The following is an 18,424-nucleotide window of genomic DNA, read 5'->3' on the forward strand; positions in this document are numbered from 1 at the left end:
TCCCTATTTGACCACTAGTCTGTAGCCGAAAATCCTTAATTTGACCACTAGACAATACAAATCGCTCCCCTTACCAACTTTTCACAATTCACCAGAAACAGGGGACTTAATTTTTTTTAAAAGAGAATGCAAATTCCATCTTCTCTGCCTGTCCTTGCTATAAATTCCAAGAATTTCAATTTTATTTTTATGGCTGCAACTTAAAACAGTGATTCTGGGGCCAGAGAGATAGTATAGTGGGTAGGGTGTTTGCCTTTCATATGGTCAACTAGGGTTCATTCCCCGGCATCCCATATAGTCGCCCAAGCACTGCCAAGAGTAATTCTTCAGTGCAGAGCCAGGAGTGACTCCTGAGCATTGCTGGGTGTGACCCAGAAAGCAAAACAAAACAAAAACACAGTAATTGCCCATGAGTGCCATAGGATATCCCATATGTCCCCAGGATATCCCAAGGTTTAGTAAAGGGAGAAACCTCGTCTAGAGGGCAAATACCAGAAGTGAGGCAGGGTCAGAATAAGTCCATGGTCAGGTAAAATGTGGAGCTTAATGGTTTAGAACCCAACTGATTTAAATGGGTTGACTTAAAAATAAGACTGATAAATCTGGGAGACAGTGCGAATGACTGTAATATATGCCTTGCATGAGGTAGAGACAATTTAGATCTCTGGCACTGTAGAACTGCTCAAGTCATGGATGGTGCTAGTGGACCCTGAGCACTAATGAGGTGAGTCTCGTGATCCATCATCTCTAGAGTCAAGAAGGCCATTGCTGTACTTTGAGACACAGAATTACGCCTAGTATAGGGAGGTGTGTCCCCAGCACCACCTCCCACAAACCTAGAACACTCACTGGGCCATATGTGAGTGTCCATATTCACCCGACAAAAAGAAAAATACAATGTCTTTAATACAGCTTCAGAAATACAACTTAGAAGAATTAGTGATCTCCACTAAACAGTCTGCACATGTTTAACTCTCTCCTTTCCTCCTCTTCCTCTTCTATTATGCATAATTTTAGATAATAATAGCCAAAAAGTTCCATGACCTTGTTATGTTGACAAGGTCTCAAACTGAGCATCATTGAACACATTTCACTCTGAAAACTAAAACAAATTAGCCTATGTTTCTGACAGTCCAAAGCATAACATGACATAACGAATCGCTAGCACATATAATCTTGACCCATATGATGTAAAACTTGATATTCTAAGACTATACTATAAAGTATAATCTCCAGAGGCTAGGTATGATTCTATTTGCCTTGCTCTATGCGTAGCACACTCAGTTTTTATTGGAGTACTAGAATAAGCAACTTTCAATGCCAGGATTTAATTAAAGCTTAAATATTTGAAGGAGTGCTTAAAATGTTATCTCAATAAAACAATTACCTGGGGGCTGGAGCGATAGCACAGCGGGTAGGGCGTTTGCCTTGCACGCGGCCGACCCGGGTTCTAATCCCAGCATCCCATATGGTCCCCTGAGCACCGCCAGGGGTAATTCCTGAGTGAAGAGCCAGGAATAACCCCTGTGCATCGTCGGGTGTGACCCAAAAACCAAAAAAAAAAAAAAAACAAAATAAAACAATTACCTGTCTTGGGATCAATAGAGAAATAAGGTTGTCCCTGAAGAATGCTGTAAACAACTCGAGCACTGTTTCCATATTTCGGGTCATCTGCATCTGTGGCCTTGACTTGAAGCACATAAGCACCTGGAAAATATGATCATATTATTCCAGAATTATTGTTTTACAGATCACAAGATGATGCTTATTATCTGTTGAACAACATTTTTTCTTTGAAATTTTGCACTGCTCAATGAATTTGTGCAAAAAGGATGTCATTATGAATAATTCAACTGTTATAATCATAATCTTGACCATCAGTAAAGCTGTTAGCGAAATTGATACCTATTATAAGTATGTTGAAAACCTTGTCCATTTTCACTAGCCAGATTATTGAACTGCAAGTCATCATGATTACTTTATTGATTTGTACACCAAAGCAAATATGACACTGCTTTCATTAGCTCAGCTTCTTAATGTGGATGCTTTAATTTAATGATTAGGATTGTAATAGAATAGGTAAAAGCCTTAAAGGTTTACTGATATGTAGAGGGTGTGAAAGAGAGCAATAAATATATCCAAAGCTATACAATGGCATAAAGATCTTTATCTTTTAGAGCCATTCAAAGTAACTGCTCACTTTGACAACACAGATTTATCTTTAACATTCTGTCATTCATCAGGCATTCCTGTTTAGGACATTCAAAACTGGACAAAATATACTGTTAATTGTTTACTGAAAAACTAAACAAATCAAAATTCTCTTAATCTATTTCATAATAAAACTGAGAGGGCTGGAGCGATAGCACAGTGGGTAGGGCGTTTGCCTTGGACGTGTCTGACCCTGGTTCGATTCCCAGCATCCCATATGGTCCCCTGAGCAATGCCAGGAGTGATTACTGAGTGCAGAGGCAGGAATAACCCTTGTGCTTCACCAGGTGTGACCCAAAAAAAGCAAAAAATAAAAATAAAACATAATAAAATGGAAGGGTTATGGTCAGAAAAATATAAGAAGTCATAATATTTGGTCAACATTCAATGTAAAATGTTTTATTTCAAAGTATACTGGTGAACTATAGCTATATAGACAAATGCTTTTTATAGCAGTGTTTTCAGGAAAGAGTATTTCTAAAATAAAAGTAAGCATATATTACTAAGATGTCAAATGTTATTGGACATCATATTAATTCACAGACATTAACATCACTATAATTGACTGATATTTGTATCATCAATGTTTGACAAATAGATTTGACACTATATTAAAGATTCATCAAAATTATATTCTTCTTGAGACCAGAAAAATAGAAGACTGTGCAGGGCAATTGTCTTATATGTTGTCAAACCTGGTTCCATCCTCAGCACTCTCCATGCTCACCAAGCCCCGCCAGGAGTGATCTCTGAGGACTCAGTCAGGAGTGAGGCTTGAGCAGTACCAATAAGCAGTACCAAGTGTGACCCCAAACCAAATAATGACAATAATAATAACAGTGATTATCATTAATGCTGTAACTGCCCGACTCCAAAAGAAAATTCTTCCTCACTGTGTTGAGGTGAATTTTCAAATCATTCACAGAAAGAAAGAAAGAAAGAAAGAAAGAAAGAAAGAAAGAAAGAAAGAAAGAAAGAAAGAAAGAAAGAAAGAAAGAAAGAAAGAAAGGAAGGAAGGAAGGAAGGAAGGAAGGAAGGAAAGAAGGAAGAAAGAAAGAAAGAAAGAAAGAAAGAAAGAAAGAAAGAAAGAAAGAAAGAAAGAAAGAAAGAAAGAAAGAAAGAAAGAAAGAAAGAAAGAGAGAAAGAGAGAAGGAGAGAAAGAGAAAGTAAGGGAGAGCGAAAGGGAGAGAGAAAGGGAGAGAGAGAAAGAGAGAGAGAAAGAGAGAAAGAAAGAGAAAGAGAGAAAGGGAGAGAGAAAGGGAGAGAGAAAGGGAGATAGAAAGGGAGAGAGAAAGGGAGAGAGAGAAAGAGAGAAAGAGAGAGAGAAAGAGAGAAAGAAAGAAAGAAAGAAAGAAAGAAAGAAAGAAAGAAAGAAAGAAAGAAAGAAAGAAAGAAAGAAAGAAAGAAAGAAAGAAAGAAAGAAAATAAGAAAATAAAAAACCCACAGTGAATTCCCTTAATCCTATGAAATTTTTAAAATTGCCTTTCTTTCTCAAGTCCTGTATAGCACACTAGTTCCTGACACAAATAAATGTTAAATGCTCAAGAGGTAGGAGTAGGAGGCTATGATTTGGGACGTGCTTAGTGTGATCAAACATTATATAGGCAATAATGCCCACAAACATTGGTGTTGTTTTCTTATGTATAACTGTCAGTATAGAGCTTATTCTCTTATCACTCCCACTCAGAAGGGAGACTTGATGACTCTAAGTGCTGAAGAACTGTGAGAAATTAATCTGCAGATAAGTGACTCATTTACAAGCACCTGGAAAAAGACTGAACACAGTGCATGGAGAATACTGAGCCCCTTCAGTCCTCCATGTGGCACTGTGCAGATAATTAGTAATCACTGGAACTAACTAAGAACCACTAATAGTAATTAATCTCTTAATTTTAAGTAGTCACTAAGACCTATGTCTTATACTAGTGTACTGCAAATGTACACCACACAGGAGCAAGAAACAGAGAAACTGACCATTCATAGATGCAGACCATTCTAAAGATCAGACTTAGGTAAAATTGGCTTTATAAAGCGCAAAGCTCAATAAAACTTTTATGTAGGAATCCAAAAATCTTCAAAATTTTATTTGAAATTTAATAAGGATATCAATTCTGGCATACATGTGTGTGAATATTAATATATTTGAAAATTGCCTCATGTTATAAATTCACAGTAGTCTATATCTTTTCTTTTCATTTTTGGGTCACATCCAGTGCTGCTCAGGGATCACTCCTGGTTCTGCACTCAGGAACTACCCCTGGAGGTACTCAGGGGACCATATGGGATGCTGAGAATTGAACCCGGGTTGGCGCGTGCAAGGCAAATGCCCTACCCACTGTGCTATCACTCCAGCCCCAGTAGTCTATATCTTTTGAAAAAGAAAATTCATATTATGAAATTTCAAATAAAATTGTACTAAAGAGGAATAAATTACTCAAACGAATTAGTATAGCCAATAGCTTTTTTCTCTAATTCATTTTGAAAATACTAATATGAGGTGTGGTGTTCAATTTTAGCAGTTAGAACCAGAGGACATATACATATTTTTTAATTGTAAAGCTATACACACATATCATGAAGGTTCTTACCTATTAGAATGACCTCTCTCGAAGTTTTATTAACATATACTTTTGAATCAATTAGTTAGTCCTTTGAAAAATAATAACTTACATCTCGTAATTTGCCAGATAAACTTATTTAGGATGCTAAAGAAACACTGAAATAAAACTTAATGGTTCAAATCCGCAAGACTTATATGCCAAGTGAAAATTGCTAGAGGAACATATTTTAAAGTAAACTAAAATAGAAACAGAGATGCCACTGTGATAGTATTACCTAGCAAAACATAGTACGAAAAGAAATAGATTCATAAGGCAGTACATCAGGTGGGGTCATCATTGTCATGCTGTTGACCTGCTGTTGGTTTAATCCCCAGCAACCAAAGGGTTCCCAAGCCCCACCATGAGTGATTCCTAACCACAAAATCAGCAGTAAGCTCTGAACACCCAGTGATGTGTCCCCTAAACCAAAAATAACTTCAAAGAAATAGAACAAGAGCAAGAGAAAGTTTTTCATATGGGCATATGGGAGTGACGGGGGGGGGGTTATTGAAAGAAGTCCCCTTATGTGTGGACTTGAATTAAGTGAGATGTTTATTTCCATTTAAATAAAAGCTCCTGACATACTGAAACACATTTTGGGATAAAAAATATGGTGCTGAGATAAGTCATTTCAGGAACATAAAGGGGAACCCTGGGTAAACCACGGTCTCCCCTCACCAGAGACTGCAAAGGATATGAAATAGAGGAAAATGGAAAAACTGCTAATTTTAAGTCACTGTTAGAACTATTTCAGATTTTAGCTACTCTTCCAACATTTATTTTATTTTATCTTATTACAAATTATATTTATGTACTCTCTAAATATATTTTAAGTTTTTTTCATACATGAAAATAGAGATATCATATTCATCCACAGTCAGGAAGGTAAAAAAAGTAATAGATTAATATAAATTTCCTTGATAAATAATATCAAGTTTTCTCAGGACCAACATAGCACAAAAAAGGGGTGAATTTCATGTAGTGTTTCTTTTTTTTTTTGTCTTATGTACTTATTACAGAAAATAATGGATGCATCCAAAGCTAGAATGGTGTGGAACAACAAACTAAAACTTCAAACAGAATTGAAATAATAGCACATTATACTACACAAGAAGTCATTAAACATTCAATGATTTTTAAGAGAGGTTTTCAAATTCAAGTCAGAGGAGAGATGTAGAAAGGGGTGTATGTGTGTATGTGGACACATGTGTACATCCTTCAAATAGGTTTCTAAAAGACTTTTAAGCAAACTTTGCAGAAGATTCAATTGAAAAGTAAAATTATGCATATTAGTTGCTTTACCTAGTGACTATAATCAATTACACATGTCATGTTTTCTGTCAAATGTCTGTCTAATTGGTCCACAGTCCTCTTTAAACATAAAAAGTGTTTAAATCTCTATAGATGAGTCTGAAACATAGCAAGAGTTGAGTCCCAGTTCTAAATACATTCTTAGAAGATTAATCTTTTCCTTCCCACTTCCCTTCTGCCCTGAATAGAGGATGATGATTTCCAAATATGCAGTGCTACATGATTTCTGTCCTCAGACCCCATGCCTTCAGAATGACATACATGGAATTTATGGTTATTGATATGAAATTTTGAGCCAAGTATTTAAAAATATTAAAAACACAAATAAGTAGACTCTGAAGACTTTGTCTCTATTAGAGCATTATTAGGTACTAAAGAATGATTTGTATACTGGCTATAGCTGCCAAAAACAATCAGAGATTTTGAGAATAAAAAGGTTGACAAAAAAAAATCTAACAGAGTAGAGATTTTATTCCCCTTGATTAAGTATTAGATCCAGATCAAACAATTTTGTCTATCTGTACCCCCAACACCAACCCTGTCCAATCGGCCTCTGGGTATCCCCTGGCACACTCATGCCGTGACATCAACTTACGCTGTTTGTTATTCAGTTGAAGAACCCCAGAACACTCTAAGGCTATAAAGCTTCCCTCCAAGATATGCCCTAAATATTTTAGGTTGTACATATTTACACCTTGTGATTCAAACTTACTTTGATGGATAAGTGAATCCATTTTTATGAGCACTTTATCTCTCCATTGTGTGCCAAGAATTCTATACCAGGAAGGCCAATACAAATGCTAATGTCTCTTTTGGTGACATGTACTGAATTCTCAATTCCGGTGGTGAGGGAGTATTTTCTCCTTAGTGGCTTATGTGATTTCAAAATTATTTTCATGGGTACTGTCAGGAAAATCCACAGAAATCACGATGAAATGTATGAGCATGGAGTTCATTCACTCGCAGGCTCTCAGCTATAATTCAGTTTGACTTGTAATCTTTTCTGTGTAGCATTATTTTCTTAATGGAAAAGTGGATCATTTTGATTCAGTTATACTTAGTGAATGTGCTCCCTGTGACTTAATTTGATTAATTAATATTTTAATATGTATTGTTATAGATAACATTGTTTTCATTTGAATGGCTGACCTAGTTCTTTTAAGGGTAAGATATAGCCATTCAGATATTCTTGTGTCTAGCTAACATTGCATTTTTTAATGTAGGTTTGCTTAAAGAAAAAATAATTATGTGGACGTTGTATGTATTGGCAAACAAAAATCAGACATACTGAATACGAGAAACAGTTATGCTGGTGATATTGTATTAGCAGAGCCTTAAACCTCCCCGCAAATGAATCCTACTTATACTAAAAACTGCCATATAGCTGTAATTCCCTTACACTATATATATATATAATATATATATATGTATATGTATATATATATGTGTGTGTGTGCCAAAGAAAAACTTTAACTGCCAGAGAGGCACTTGTTTCAAGTCTAAAATGACAAAGGTAAGATTTGTAAAAAGATGTCACTGTATCACTGTCATCTCATTGCTCATCTATTTGCTCGAGTGGGCACCAGTAACATCTTCATTATGAGACTTGTTTTTGCTTTTGGCATATTGAATACACCACAGGTAGCTTGCCAGGCTTTGCCGTGCAGGCGGGATACTTTCAGTAGCTTGTTGGGCTCTCCTAGAGGGACAGAGGAATCAAACCCAGGTTGCCGCGTGCAAGGCAAATATCCTACCCGCTGTGCTATTGCTCAAGCCCACTTTATCTAGAAAAATGATAAAGATGAATAAATGCATAGACTAGAAACACATTTCTGTCTTTTTGCCTCTCAAATTGCCAGGTAAATTTCCAGAACCACCACCATTTGAACACTGAACTGTTTAATGTATTGGGAAATGTATACTGTTTAATGTATTGGGAAAATATCACACACAAGAAGCCTCATTTGAGAATCACATGAAAGAAAATAAGCATCAACACATGTGAAACCCTGATCTCTTAAGTATTTTGGTTATATGGGACCATGAGTTTCACTTTTTACAGGAGATTTTTTTTTCCTTTTGGGTCACACCTGGCGATGCACAGGAGTTACTCCTGGCATTGCACTCAGGAATTACTCCTCGCGGTGCTCAGGGGACCATATGGGATGCTGGGAATTGAACCCGGGTCGGCTGCATGAAAGACAAACGCCCTACCCGCTGTGTGTGCTCCAGCCCTGAGATTTTATATTTTATTTTAGTTGAGATTTTCTGCCACTTCCAAAATAAGACAATTTTGGCAGGTCTCTAAATATTCAAAAATATCTGTTTTGGATGAGAATTAGAAGTAGACATTGTCAGAGCTCTATGAGCCCATTGATGCATTCTGTCATGAGTGGATGCCAGAATGTAGCTTAGCTCTGTCACCCGCATTTTTGGAATCCTACAAGAAATGGGTAATATTAAACATCAAGTTATTTATTATAATTTTTAATTTTTCAGAATATATTTCATTCATATTTTGTAAAAAACAGAAAACATGACATTTTCTGTATTTCAAAATACATGAAATATTAGGTTTCAAAAATTTATACCAATTTAGAAAGCAATAATATATTAAATTCAAATACTATTACAAAGAGCATCTAAGGAGCTGTCAAATTCCAAAAGTATGCTACTTTATTACTGAACTTTGCTGTGCTGGCCCTTATACAGAGATTACAAAGTAACAGGATTCTACCTGAGTATCTAAAGTTTTCTTGACCAAATGCAAAAGACATAACCAACTAAATAAATAGTAAACATCTCCATGGTCAGGATCCCTGAGTATAGAGATATTGCTTGTAAGTTTATTATTTTATTTTATTTTTTAATTTTTATTGAATCACTGTGAGATAGTTACAAGCTTTCATGTTTGGGTTACAGTCACACGATGACCCATCCCTCCACCAGTGTACATTCCCCACCACCAGTATCCCCGGTATACTTCCCCCTTTCCCACCCTCCCCCTGCCTCCATGGCAGATGATATTCCCCATATCCTCTCTCTACTTTTGGGCATGATGGCTTGCAACACAGACACTGAGAGGACATAATGTTTGGTCCATTATCTACTTTCGGCATGCATCTCCCATCCCAACTGGTTCCTCCAGCCATCATTTTCTTAGTGATCCATTCTCTATTCCATCTGTCTTCTCCTCTCTGCTCATGAAGCAGTCTTCCAGCTGTGGGGCAATCCCCCTGGCCCTTGTATCTAGTGTCCTTGGGTGTCAGCCTCATGTGATGTCATCCTATACTCCACAAATAAGTGCAGTCCTTCTGTGTCTGTCCCTCTCTTTCTGACTCATTTCACTTAGCAGGATACTCTCCATGTCTACCCATTTTTAAGTAAATTTCATGACCCCATATCTCCAAACAGCAGCATAGTATTCCATTGTGTAGATGTACCAAAGTTTCTATAACCAGTCATCTGTTCTAAGGCACTTGGGTTGTTTCCAGATTTTGGCTATTGTGAACATTGCTGCAATGAATATATAGGTACAGATGTCATTTCTACTGTGTTATGTGGTCCCTATCAGATACTCATGACATTTTTCAAAGAAATAGACAACACACTCCTGAAATTCATATGGAATAATAAACCTTTACGAATAGCTAAAGCATTCCTTGGGGAAAAGAAGATGGGTGGTGTCACCTTCCCCAACCTCAAACTTTACTACAAAGCAGTCGTAATAAAAACAGCATGGTACTGGTCTGAAAACATACCTGCAGACCAATGGAACAGAATTGAATATCCTGTCACAGACTGCCAAATATATGGGGGTTATATATTTGGGGGTCTGCCACTTAATCTTTGACAAAGGAGCAAGAAATGTGAAGTGGAACAAGGAAAGCCTCTTTATCAAGTAGTGCTGGGAAAACTGGATAGGTACCTGCAAAAAATGAACTTTGACCTCTGTCCAATGCGAAGCACAAAAGTCAGATCAAAGTGGATTAAAGACCTCAATATCAAACATAAATCTATAAAATACATAGAAGAAAATGTAGCCAGAACTCTCCATGATATTGAAGCTAAAATCATCTTCAAAGATAAAACAGCACTGACCATGCAAGTGTAAAGAAACATAAACAAATGGGACTGCATCAAATTAAGAAGCTTCTGCACTTCAAAAGAAACAGTGACCAAAATACAGAAAGAGCGCAAAGAATGGGAAAGAATATTTACCCAATATCTATCGGGTAAGGAATTAATATCCAGGATATACAAGACACTAGTAGAATTGTGTAAGAATAAAACCTCCAACCTCATCAAAAAATGAGGAGAAGAAAGGAACAGAAGCTTCCTCAAAAAAGAAATACAAATATCCAAAAGGCACATGAAAAAATGATCCGCATCACTAGTCATCAGGGAGATGCAAATCAAAACAAAAGTGAGATATCATCTCACACCACAGAGACTGGCACACATTCAAAATAATAAAAGCAACCAGTGCTGGTGTGGATGTGGGGGAAAAAGGGATGCTCTTTCACTGTTGGTGGGAATGCCGACTGGTCCAGCCTTTCTGGAAAACAATATGGACAGTCCTTCAAAAACTAGAAATTGAGCTTCCATTATGGCTTTGCAATACCACTTCTGGGAATATATCCTGAGGATGCAAATAAACATTAAGTTCAAAGTGAAAGGATGACATTTTCTTTTTCTAATTCCAGTCATTTGTTAGAGAATTTTAAACGGAACCCAATATTACTTCATTTCAAAATAGCATGTGCTTTAAAGCAGATAAAACCCCTGGCTAAAGGATTTTGAACATATCACTGCTTTTCTAATAATCTGTAATGGTGCACCATGCATATCACAGTTTGGGCTGCAATATTACAGTCCAAACTCATTCAAGATTGTTGATATTATATTCTACCTCTGAAAAACAAACAAATAAAATCATGATTTCTGCTAAACACCTCTTTGATAAGTTTTTTTTATTCTATGCCCCCCAAAATTCAGAAGTGTGTAAATCAATTTTGGGATGACTACTAAAGAATTGGAAACATATATAAATGTCATAAAGAGTTTGCAAAGTATAAACTAGCAATCTATTTAGATTATCCTCAACTGCTGTCTGCCATAATTGCCTGCTCCTCAGTGCCACTTTGTCTCTGGAATTTCAATAAACCAACACATGCATTGCTAACCTCACTTAGAATCTTTCCACCTGAAATTCCCTTTCATTCAGATGCTTCTCCTCAGCGCCATACTCCATGTAAGCTCATTTATTTATTCGGGATTTGGAACCACACTCATTTTTGTTCAGGGTTTACTCTGATTCAGAGCTCCAGGCTGATTCCTAGTGTGCTCCGAGAACAGGATGCAGTGCCAGATTCTGTTATATGTAAAGCGTGTGCATTAACCCATGTAGTGTCTCTCCATGCCCTCAGTGCATGCTAGTTCCCACAGGCTTTCCTTCCAGTTTACACTCCTTCTTCTGATGAACTGATCATTTCTGCCCTCCGAAAAGGCATTCCTCATGTTCACCTGCCTTTTTTCTGGACATTTACTAGGTTGGTGTAAATCTTCAAGTTGCTTCCAGTAGTGGTTTTCTCAATGACATATATTCTCGCCTCTCCCCTTTCTTGATCAGCATTTCTTAGTCTTCAGTAAACATCTTTGTCTGCTCTTCCTGTGTACCAGGATGCTGCCTATCAAACTATATGCCCTAACTCAGGCATTTACTTTATATTTTTCCTTACGTTTCAGTGCATAGATAATTGTTTACATATTCTTTTTCTTTTTGGGTCACACCCGGCAATGCACAGGGGTCACTCCTGGCTCATGCACTCAGGAATCACCCCTGGTGGTGCTCAGGGGACCATATGGGATGCTGGGATTCGAACCCAGATTGGTCGCGTGCAAGGCAAATGCCTTACCCGCTGTGCTATCACTCCAGCCCCAATAATTGTTTACATTTTTAAGTTATTGAAATAACAAAAATCAGAGGAAATTAGGCCAATGTCATCAAGTTTCTTATTACATTATCAATGTTTCATTACTTATTGTTTATTCACTGATTACATACTGCTATAATGCATCTACCCTCCTCATTCTACCATACTCTTAGGTAAGAGATTTTTTTCTGTTCTACATGAATCATAATATTACACTATTGAATAATCTCCCTCTGACTCTCATAACCATGCATGAATTTATCATCCACCTTGAGCATTTAAATTATAATTTATTTCAAAGCCTCCACTTTGGGATGACCGTTATAGTCAGTGAATAGGGCATGTGCATGCTGATTGCTTACCTAGATTTGATCTCTAGCACCATGAACAGTCCCGCATGGCCAGATATAAGCCCAGGACACAGAATCTTCTAGAAGTAAGCCCGGAACACAGTGGTATGTACCAAACCCTGCAACTTTTAAAATGTGTTTCCTTAGCTTTTTTCATGTGGTCTCTATCAATCTCCCTACATTTTAAGGCTTATTACTTCCATGCTATCTATCTATCTTATGATAACTCTTGTATAATATTGCCTCCCTAAGTTATAGTACGTCTCATATCCTGCTCTTTATGGACTCTATCATGGATATCAGAAATATCCTTTTTTCACTGAGCTTCAATTTATCACAAATTTAAGAAAAAATCTTTAATAACCATTCTTTCACAATCTAATTTCAATATTTTTAGAGTGCATATCAAGTATCATATTTGCAACTAAGAATGGTCATAGTTTTTGTTGTTGTTGTTGTCGAACCTTAGAATTTAGTATGAAGCTTGGTACGTGTCAGAGTCTTAACATCTGACTTAAGAGGAAGTATTTAAAACAATTAAATTAATTTAGAACATTTTTGTAAGGTGATATTGGATATCTACAATAAAACTTTTAAGATATTACTTAGTTCAGTTGTAAAAGTAGATAAATCTCTTCTGCCAACAGTTATGACAACAATATAGCTTTGCTGCCTGTTATAAAAAAAAATAAAAGGAACAGCTTCCCATCAAAAGTGTTTTGAAAACTCAAGAGCACTGGGAAAATACAAGAAATCAAGTAATAGCATGACGGTGATCCTGACATCTCAAGTTCTATGATATTTACAGGGGAATTGAAAACTGTGCTCTTGGTTTCAAGAAAATAGTAAACGTTTGTAAAAATAAGAATTACATTGAGATTATGTGTGAAAAATATTTAAATAAAACCTAGAAGTTTTTGTAGCTACAAATATTACCTGGAATTTAGAATCAAGTAAATATTAATAAATTGTCATAAAATAATTGATAATAAAATAATCAATAGGTAATTGCAAGAATTATAGTAATGTCACACAAGTACAATATCTATAAAATGCTCAGTAACAAGTCTCACAATGGTGACGTTACTGGTGCCTGATTGAGCAAATCAATGAGCAACGTGATGACAGTGATACAGTGATCCAATTCCTAATTTCAAAATTTTTAAAATGGAATAGATGACTATAGGTTTTTTTTTACTGAATCACCATGAGATACAGTTACAAAGATTTCATGATTGAGTTTCAGTCATAAAATGATCGAACACCTCCACCAGTGTACATTTTTCATCAACAATGTCCCCAGTATCCCTCCTGCCAACCCCCTTTCACTCCTGCCTCTATGACAGACAATTCCTTCTTACTCTCTCTCTCTCTCCTTTTGGGCATTATGGTTTGCAATACAGATATTGAGAGGCCATCATGTTTGGTGCTTTGTCTACTTGTGTACAGAATGTGGTTTTGTCTAGAATAGAAACAAAAGCTTTTGAATAAAAAGACTTTGATAAATGTAACCATTTCATTTCACTGAAAATCTCTATTGCTTTTTCCTTTATATTTCTTTATGGGTTTGGGGGCACACCTATTAGTCTTCAGGGTTTACCCTAGCTGTGTCTCGGGGATCACTACCGTGATGCTTGGAAGAAATTTTGCTACCAGGTAAACAAACAGGTTCAGGATTGTGCAAGGCAAAATCTCTATCTTCTTCATTTCACTAAAACTTTCTATTAAAATTCTGTTCATATAAATTTTTCTATGGAGAAGAGAGCATACTCTTTGAGTTTAAAATAATTACACCAGTTAGTCTCCTGGTATTTATATTTTCATTTATTAAGCACACTGTAAAAGTTAAATATGCTTTAAAACTCATCAAAAAAGAAAATGGCAAATGTGTTATCATTTATTTATAGGATAATGACTTTTTCTAACCACCTCGAACTTTTGAGAGTGCACATATAAAAGATAAAAAATACATTATATTGCTAGGTTAATAATTTTAGTGTACATTATATGGAACATCAAACTTAACCTAGTACCTGAACAAGAATTTGGAAAGCTCAAAAGTAGAAAGAAGAACACTATTACTTCCAAACAGAGCTCTCTTTTAATTAATTTAGGATTCCCTTATTTACTATGAAACACTTCCCATTACATCAAATCTATTCCTTTTCAATATTTTGGCAAATATATTATTCTGTGAAATTTTTTCAGGCATACTATTTTTCAAAATGCTTTCAAGTTGTAAGGCAGATATAATATATAGTACAGATTAAAATATAAAAACAAGATTAAAGTTCTGAAAGAGTCTGAGTTATAGCTAGATGGGGTTACCTATGAATTTATTTTATGACCTAGCTTTGGAGACAGAAAAATGACCAAATGAAAAGTGGGCAGACAGCAGGATATGATGTTCCAGGAGTACAAGATTATTCACAATATTAAAGCTATGGATTCAATTCACATTTCATTTAAAAGGCAGATTGCAAACTCGGTGAAGATCAATTCGCCCTGGTACAATTGCAAATTGTGGGCTAGTGGTATCTTTTTTTTTAAAGTTCTGAGGTAATAAGTTTCCAACTGTTTTTTTGATATTTTCAATTTTATAGCTTTTGCTGCTGGTCAAGAGTCTACCTGGCAAACCAGAGTCCCTAATGTGTTTCTGGGCTAGAGTCAGTTCCAAATACATGGGTTTACCAGATTGGTGTTAGAACCTTAAACATGGGAGCGTCATTCAGCACCGGTCGGACCCATACCACTGACATTTTGCACAACAGCTCTTCCTATTATCTGAATCTTACCCAATAGAGTGGTTTTGATTTCAGTAATACTGTATTTACTTTAAACCATTTCAATACACTTGGTTACTCTGGTTTCCCTTATTTTCTGCTCTGTAATTTTTGAAAATCTCCTTCTATTGGACTCAGGAGCAAAAGTGAAGTTTGTTTCTATGCTGTGACTTTATCTATGATGGTTTTGGACACCCATATTTGGAGTTGGACAACTTAACTGGTTACTCAATACATATTATTTCATTTTTCATTTTATCCTACCACATTCTGATTTTAGGTATTCATATTTTTTGAGCAAAAAATGCTACATAACAGTCTCCAGGGGGAGTCAGTAATTGAGAATTTTCCATCATGAGAGAGAGAGAGTAATTCAGAGTTTCAGCAATTCTGTGATTTAGTTCTAACCCATTATGTACACCAATGGGAAAATAATTCACGCAAAACATAAAACCTGAAAAATAATGATATAAAATTAACTGATGGGACTAAGTCAATAGATATATACAGATATTTATAATTCAAATCAAATTGATATACCTTCTTCTAAACTACAGATAGAATTCTAAACTATGTCAGGATGGAAAATAATTTTCAATAAATATGTCAAGATCAAAATCATGTCAAGGCTCTTTTTTTCCCCAATATTGCTAGTATCTAATCCAGAAGTAAGATATTTTAGCATTCATTTTTAGTAGCAGAAAGCTATTATCAATGGATTATTTTATTCATGCCATACTAAATTAAACAACCATCATGCTTATTTTTGCATTGCTAAAAATCATACTTTATTAAAATTTATATTTTTTACATTTTATTTTATTTTTATAAAGTTGTTCACAATAATTAATTGCATTTAACATTCAAACACCAATCCCACCACGATTGTACTTTCCCACCAACATATTTTGAATGTTTCCACCTCAAATATCAAATTGTGCCTCCCAAAGCTTGGTACATCAGTGGTACAGAGTATGAGTTGTCCAGGAATTCTGAAATTTAGAATACAACTATAGAGCAGATTCCCTCATGGTGAGACCTACCTTGCTCTCTTTTGGGAATTTTACTTCTGAGTTTCTGGATCATGGCTGTTGATGAGATTATATGGCACCAGAGACATTTTGTGGGTGTGTCTGCCAAGCTACTGGAAAACTTGGGAAATGGAGGAAGAAGATCCATTACCACTCCAAGTGAGCTTGGAGATTTTAGTAATGGGTCCCGCATACCCGGGTTTAAAATTTATTCTTAATAAAATATAGAATCCAAGACGTAGGTGTGCAGGTACACACAGAGATATACAATTTTACTTTGCTAGTATTTTCACATTGATATTTTAATCAAGAAAAAAAGAACTAGAAGTAATATGATCCACATTGCTGTCACAATAAGCAGGAATCTGTGTGTCTTCATTTCTACTACTTAGAACACATTTAATGAATGAAGTTTACCTTTGACAGTCTATATCAGGCAATATTCAGGTTTTTTTCTTTCTAAAACACCTTCGCTTAATTTTTTACTGCTTCCTGTGAAGTAATAGCTTACTGAAATTCATAAGTATTCTGTTCTCAGTGTCTATATATGTTATATGATCTTTGGATTGGGGGGGGGAAGTTTGATTTACACCTAAAAATGCTCAGATCTTACTCCTGGTTCTGTACTCAGGGGTCACATAATTGGTGCTTGTGGGACCATATTGCGTGTCTAGAATGGAACAGGACAAGCACCCTAGCTTCTGTACTATCTCTTCAGCCTCAAACTTTGGGTTTTAGTAAAAAAAAAATGTTTTTTGTGAACTCTATGAGGTCAGAATATACATACATATAGTACGAAAGTCTCTGAATCAATTGTAGAATATGTAGTCTTCTGTGAAGCTGTCATGGGTATGCCAGATTTTGCTTGTCCCTGTGCAAAAAAACAATTTTCCTTGACTCATGGCCACCAGAAACATTGAGATAGTAAATGGGCACTGAACCAATTTCTATAGATTCATACATATTGTTTACTTCAACAATCCAGGAAGGGAGCACTCTCGTACTCCTATATATCAAGTGTTGGACATGCATATCTTGATAAAAGGTCATGGGCTGGAGTTATAGCAAAGCGGTTGTCGTTTGTCTTTCACGTGGCCGACCTGAGTTCGATTCCTCCACCCCTCTTGGAGAGCCCGGCAAGCAACCGAGAGTATCGAGCTTGCTCAGCAGAGCCTGGTGTATTCAATATGCCAAAAACAGTAACAAGTCTCACAATGGAGATGTTACTGGTGCCCGCTCAAACAAATCGATGAGCAATGATATGACAGTAATTAGGGACTGGAGCGATAGCCAATGGTTAGGGCATTTGCCTTGCATGCGGCCAACCTGGGTTTGATTCCCAGCATCCCATATGGTTTCCCGAGCATCTCCAGGAATAATTCCTGAGTGCAGAGTCAGGAGTAAACCCGGTGGATCGCTGGGTGTGACCAAAAATAAAAAAAATAAAAGAAAAAAATCATGTTTAAATGAAACCAATCTACTTAAATATCAAGTCTGAAAAATGATGAAACAATACATATATACTTTCTTTTGCTTTTTCCATAATTTAATCATAATTTAGGTTAATGTAAACTCATTTAATAAAAGCTGACTTTTCAAATAAGACATAATTAGTTTTAAGACTATAAACAGATGATTACTAGTTAATTACAATTCACTTATCTTATATCTGATGTATTTCACTAATAACAAGAGGCAGCACCTGATTTTAATATTTTCTGTCTAAAATAATGTATAATATTTGATCTAAATATTGAAACAATATATGCTCACAGATAAATGACCCTAAGCCATGATATGGGAGAATTCCTTCACCACCACTGAATGGTCCAAAAATTAGGAACTGAAAGTGAGACAATGCTGTCACTGTTCTCTAAAATGGTACTCATTTAAAGTATGTATTGTCTTTAGTTTCAAGCAAGTGTGCAAGGAACACATTTTTCTTTCTTTCTTTCTTCCTTCCTTCCTTCCTTCCTTCCTTCCTTCCTTCCTTCCTTCCTTCCTTCCTTCCTTCCTTCCTTTCTTTCTTTCTTTCTTTCTCTCTCTCTTTCTTTCTTTCTTTCTTTCTTTCTTTCTTTCTTTCTTTCTTTCTTTCTTTCTTTCTTTCTTTCTTTCTTTCTTTCTTTTAACTTAACCTAATTATTTTTCTTTTAACTTAACCAAGGATTTTTTTAGCTCACAGCAGAGAAATGATGCAATTT

At 35.9% G+C, this 18,424-nt stretch overlaps 1 protein-coding gene across 6 annotated transcripts in view; it reads right to left on the reverse strand.

Annotated features, from left to right (window-relative positions):
* CDH12 (cadherin 12) overlaps positions 1–18,424 on the reverse strand; it is a 1,011,811-nt gene that overhangs the window by 105,973 nt on the left and 887,414 nt on the right. For all 6 annotated transcript variants that reach the window (XM_055142975.1, XM_055142967.1, XM_055142951.1 and 3 more), the window contains one exon: positions 1,588–1,707. In XM_055142975.1, the coding sequence (XP_054998950.1) occupies positions 1,588–1,707 (120 nt within the window). The remainder of the gene's footprint in view (positions 1–1,587; positions 1,708–18,424) is intronic.

This window comes from Sorex araneus, chromosome 1 (assembly GCF_027595985.1).
Source record: "Sorex araneus isolate mSorAra2 chromosome 1, mSorAra2.pri, whole genome shotgun sequence".
NCBI lineage: Eukaryota > Metazoa > Chordata > Mammalia > Eulipotyphla > Soricidae > Sorex > Sorex araneus.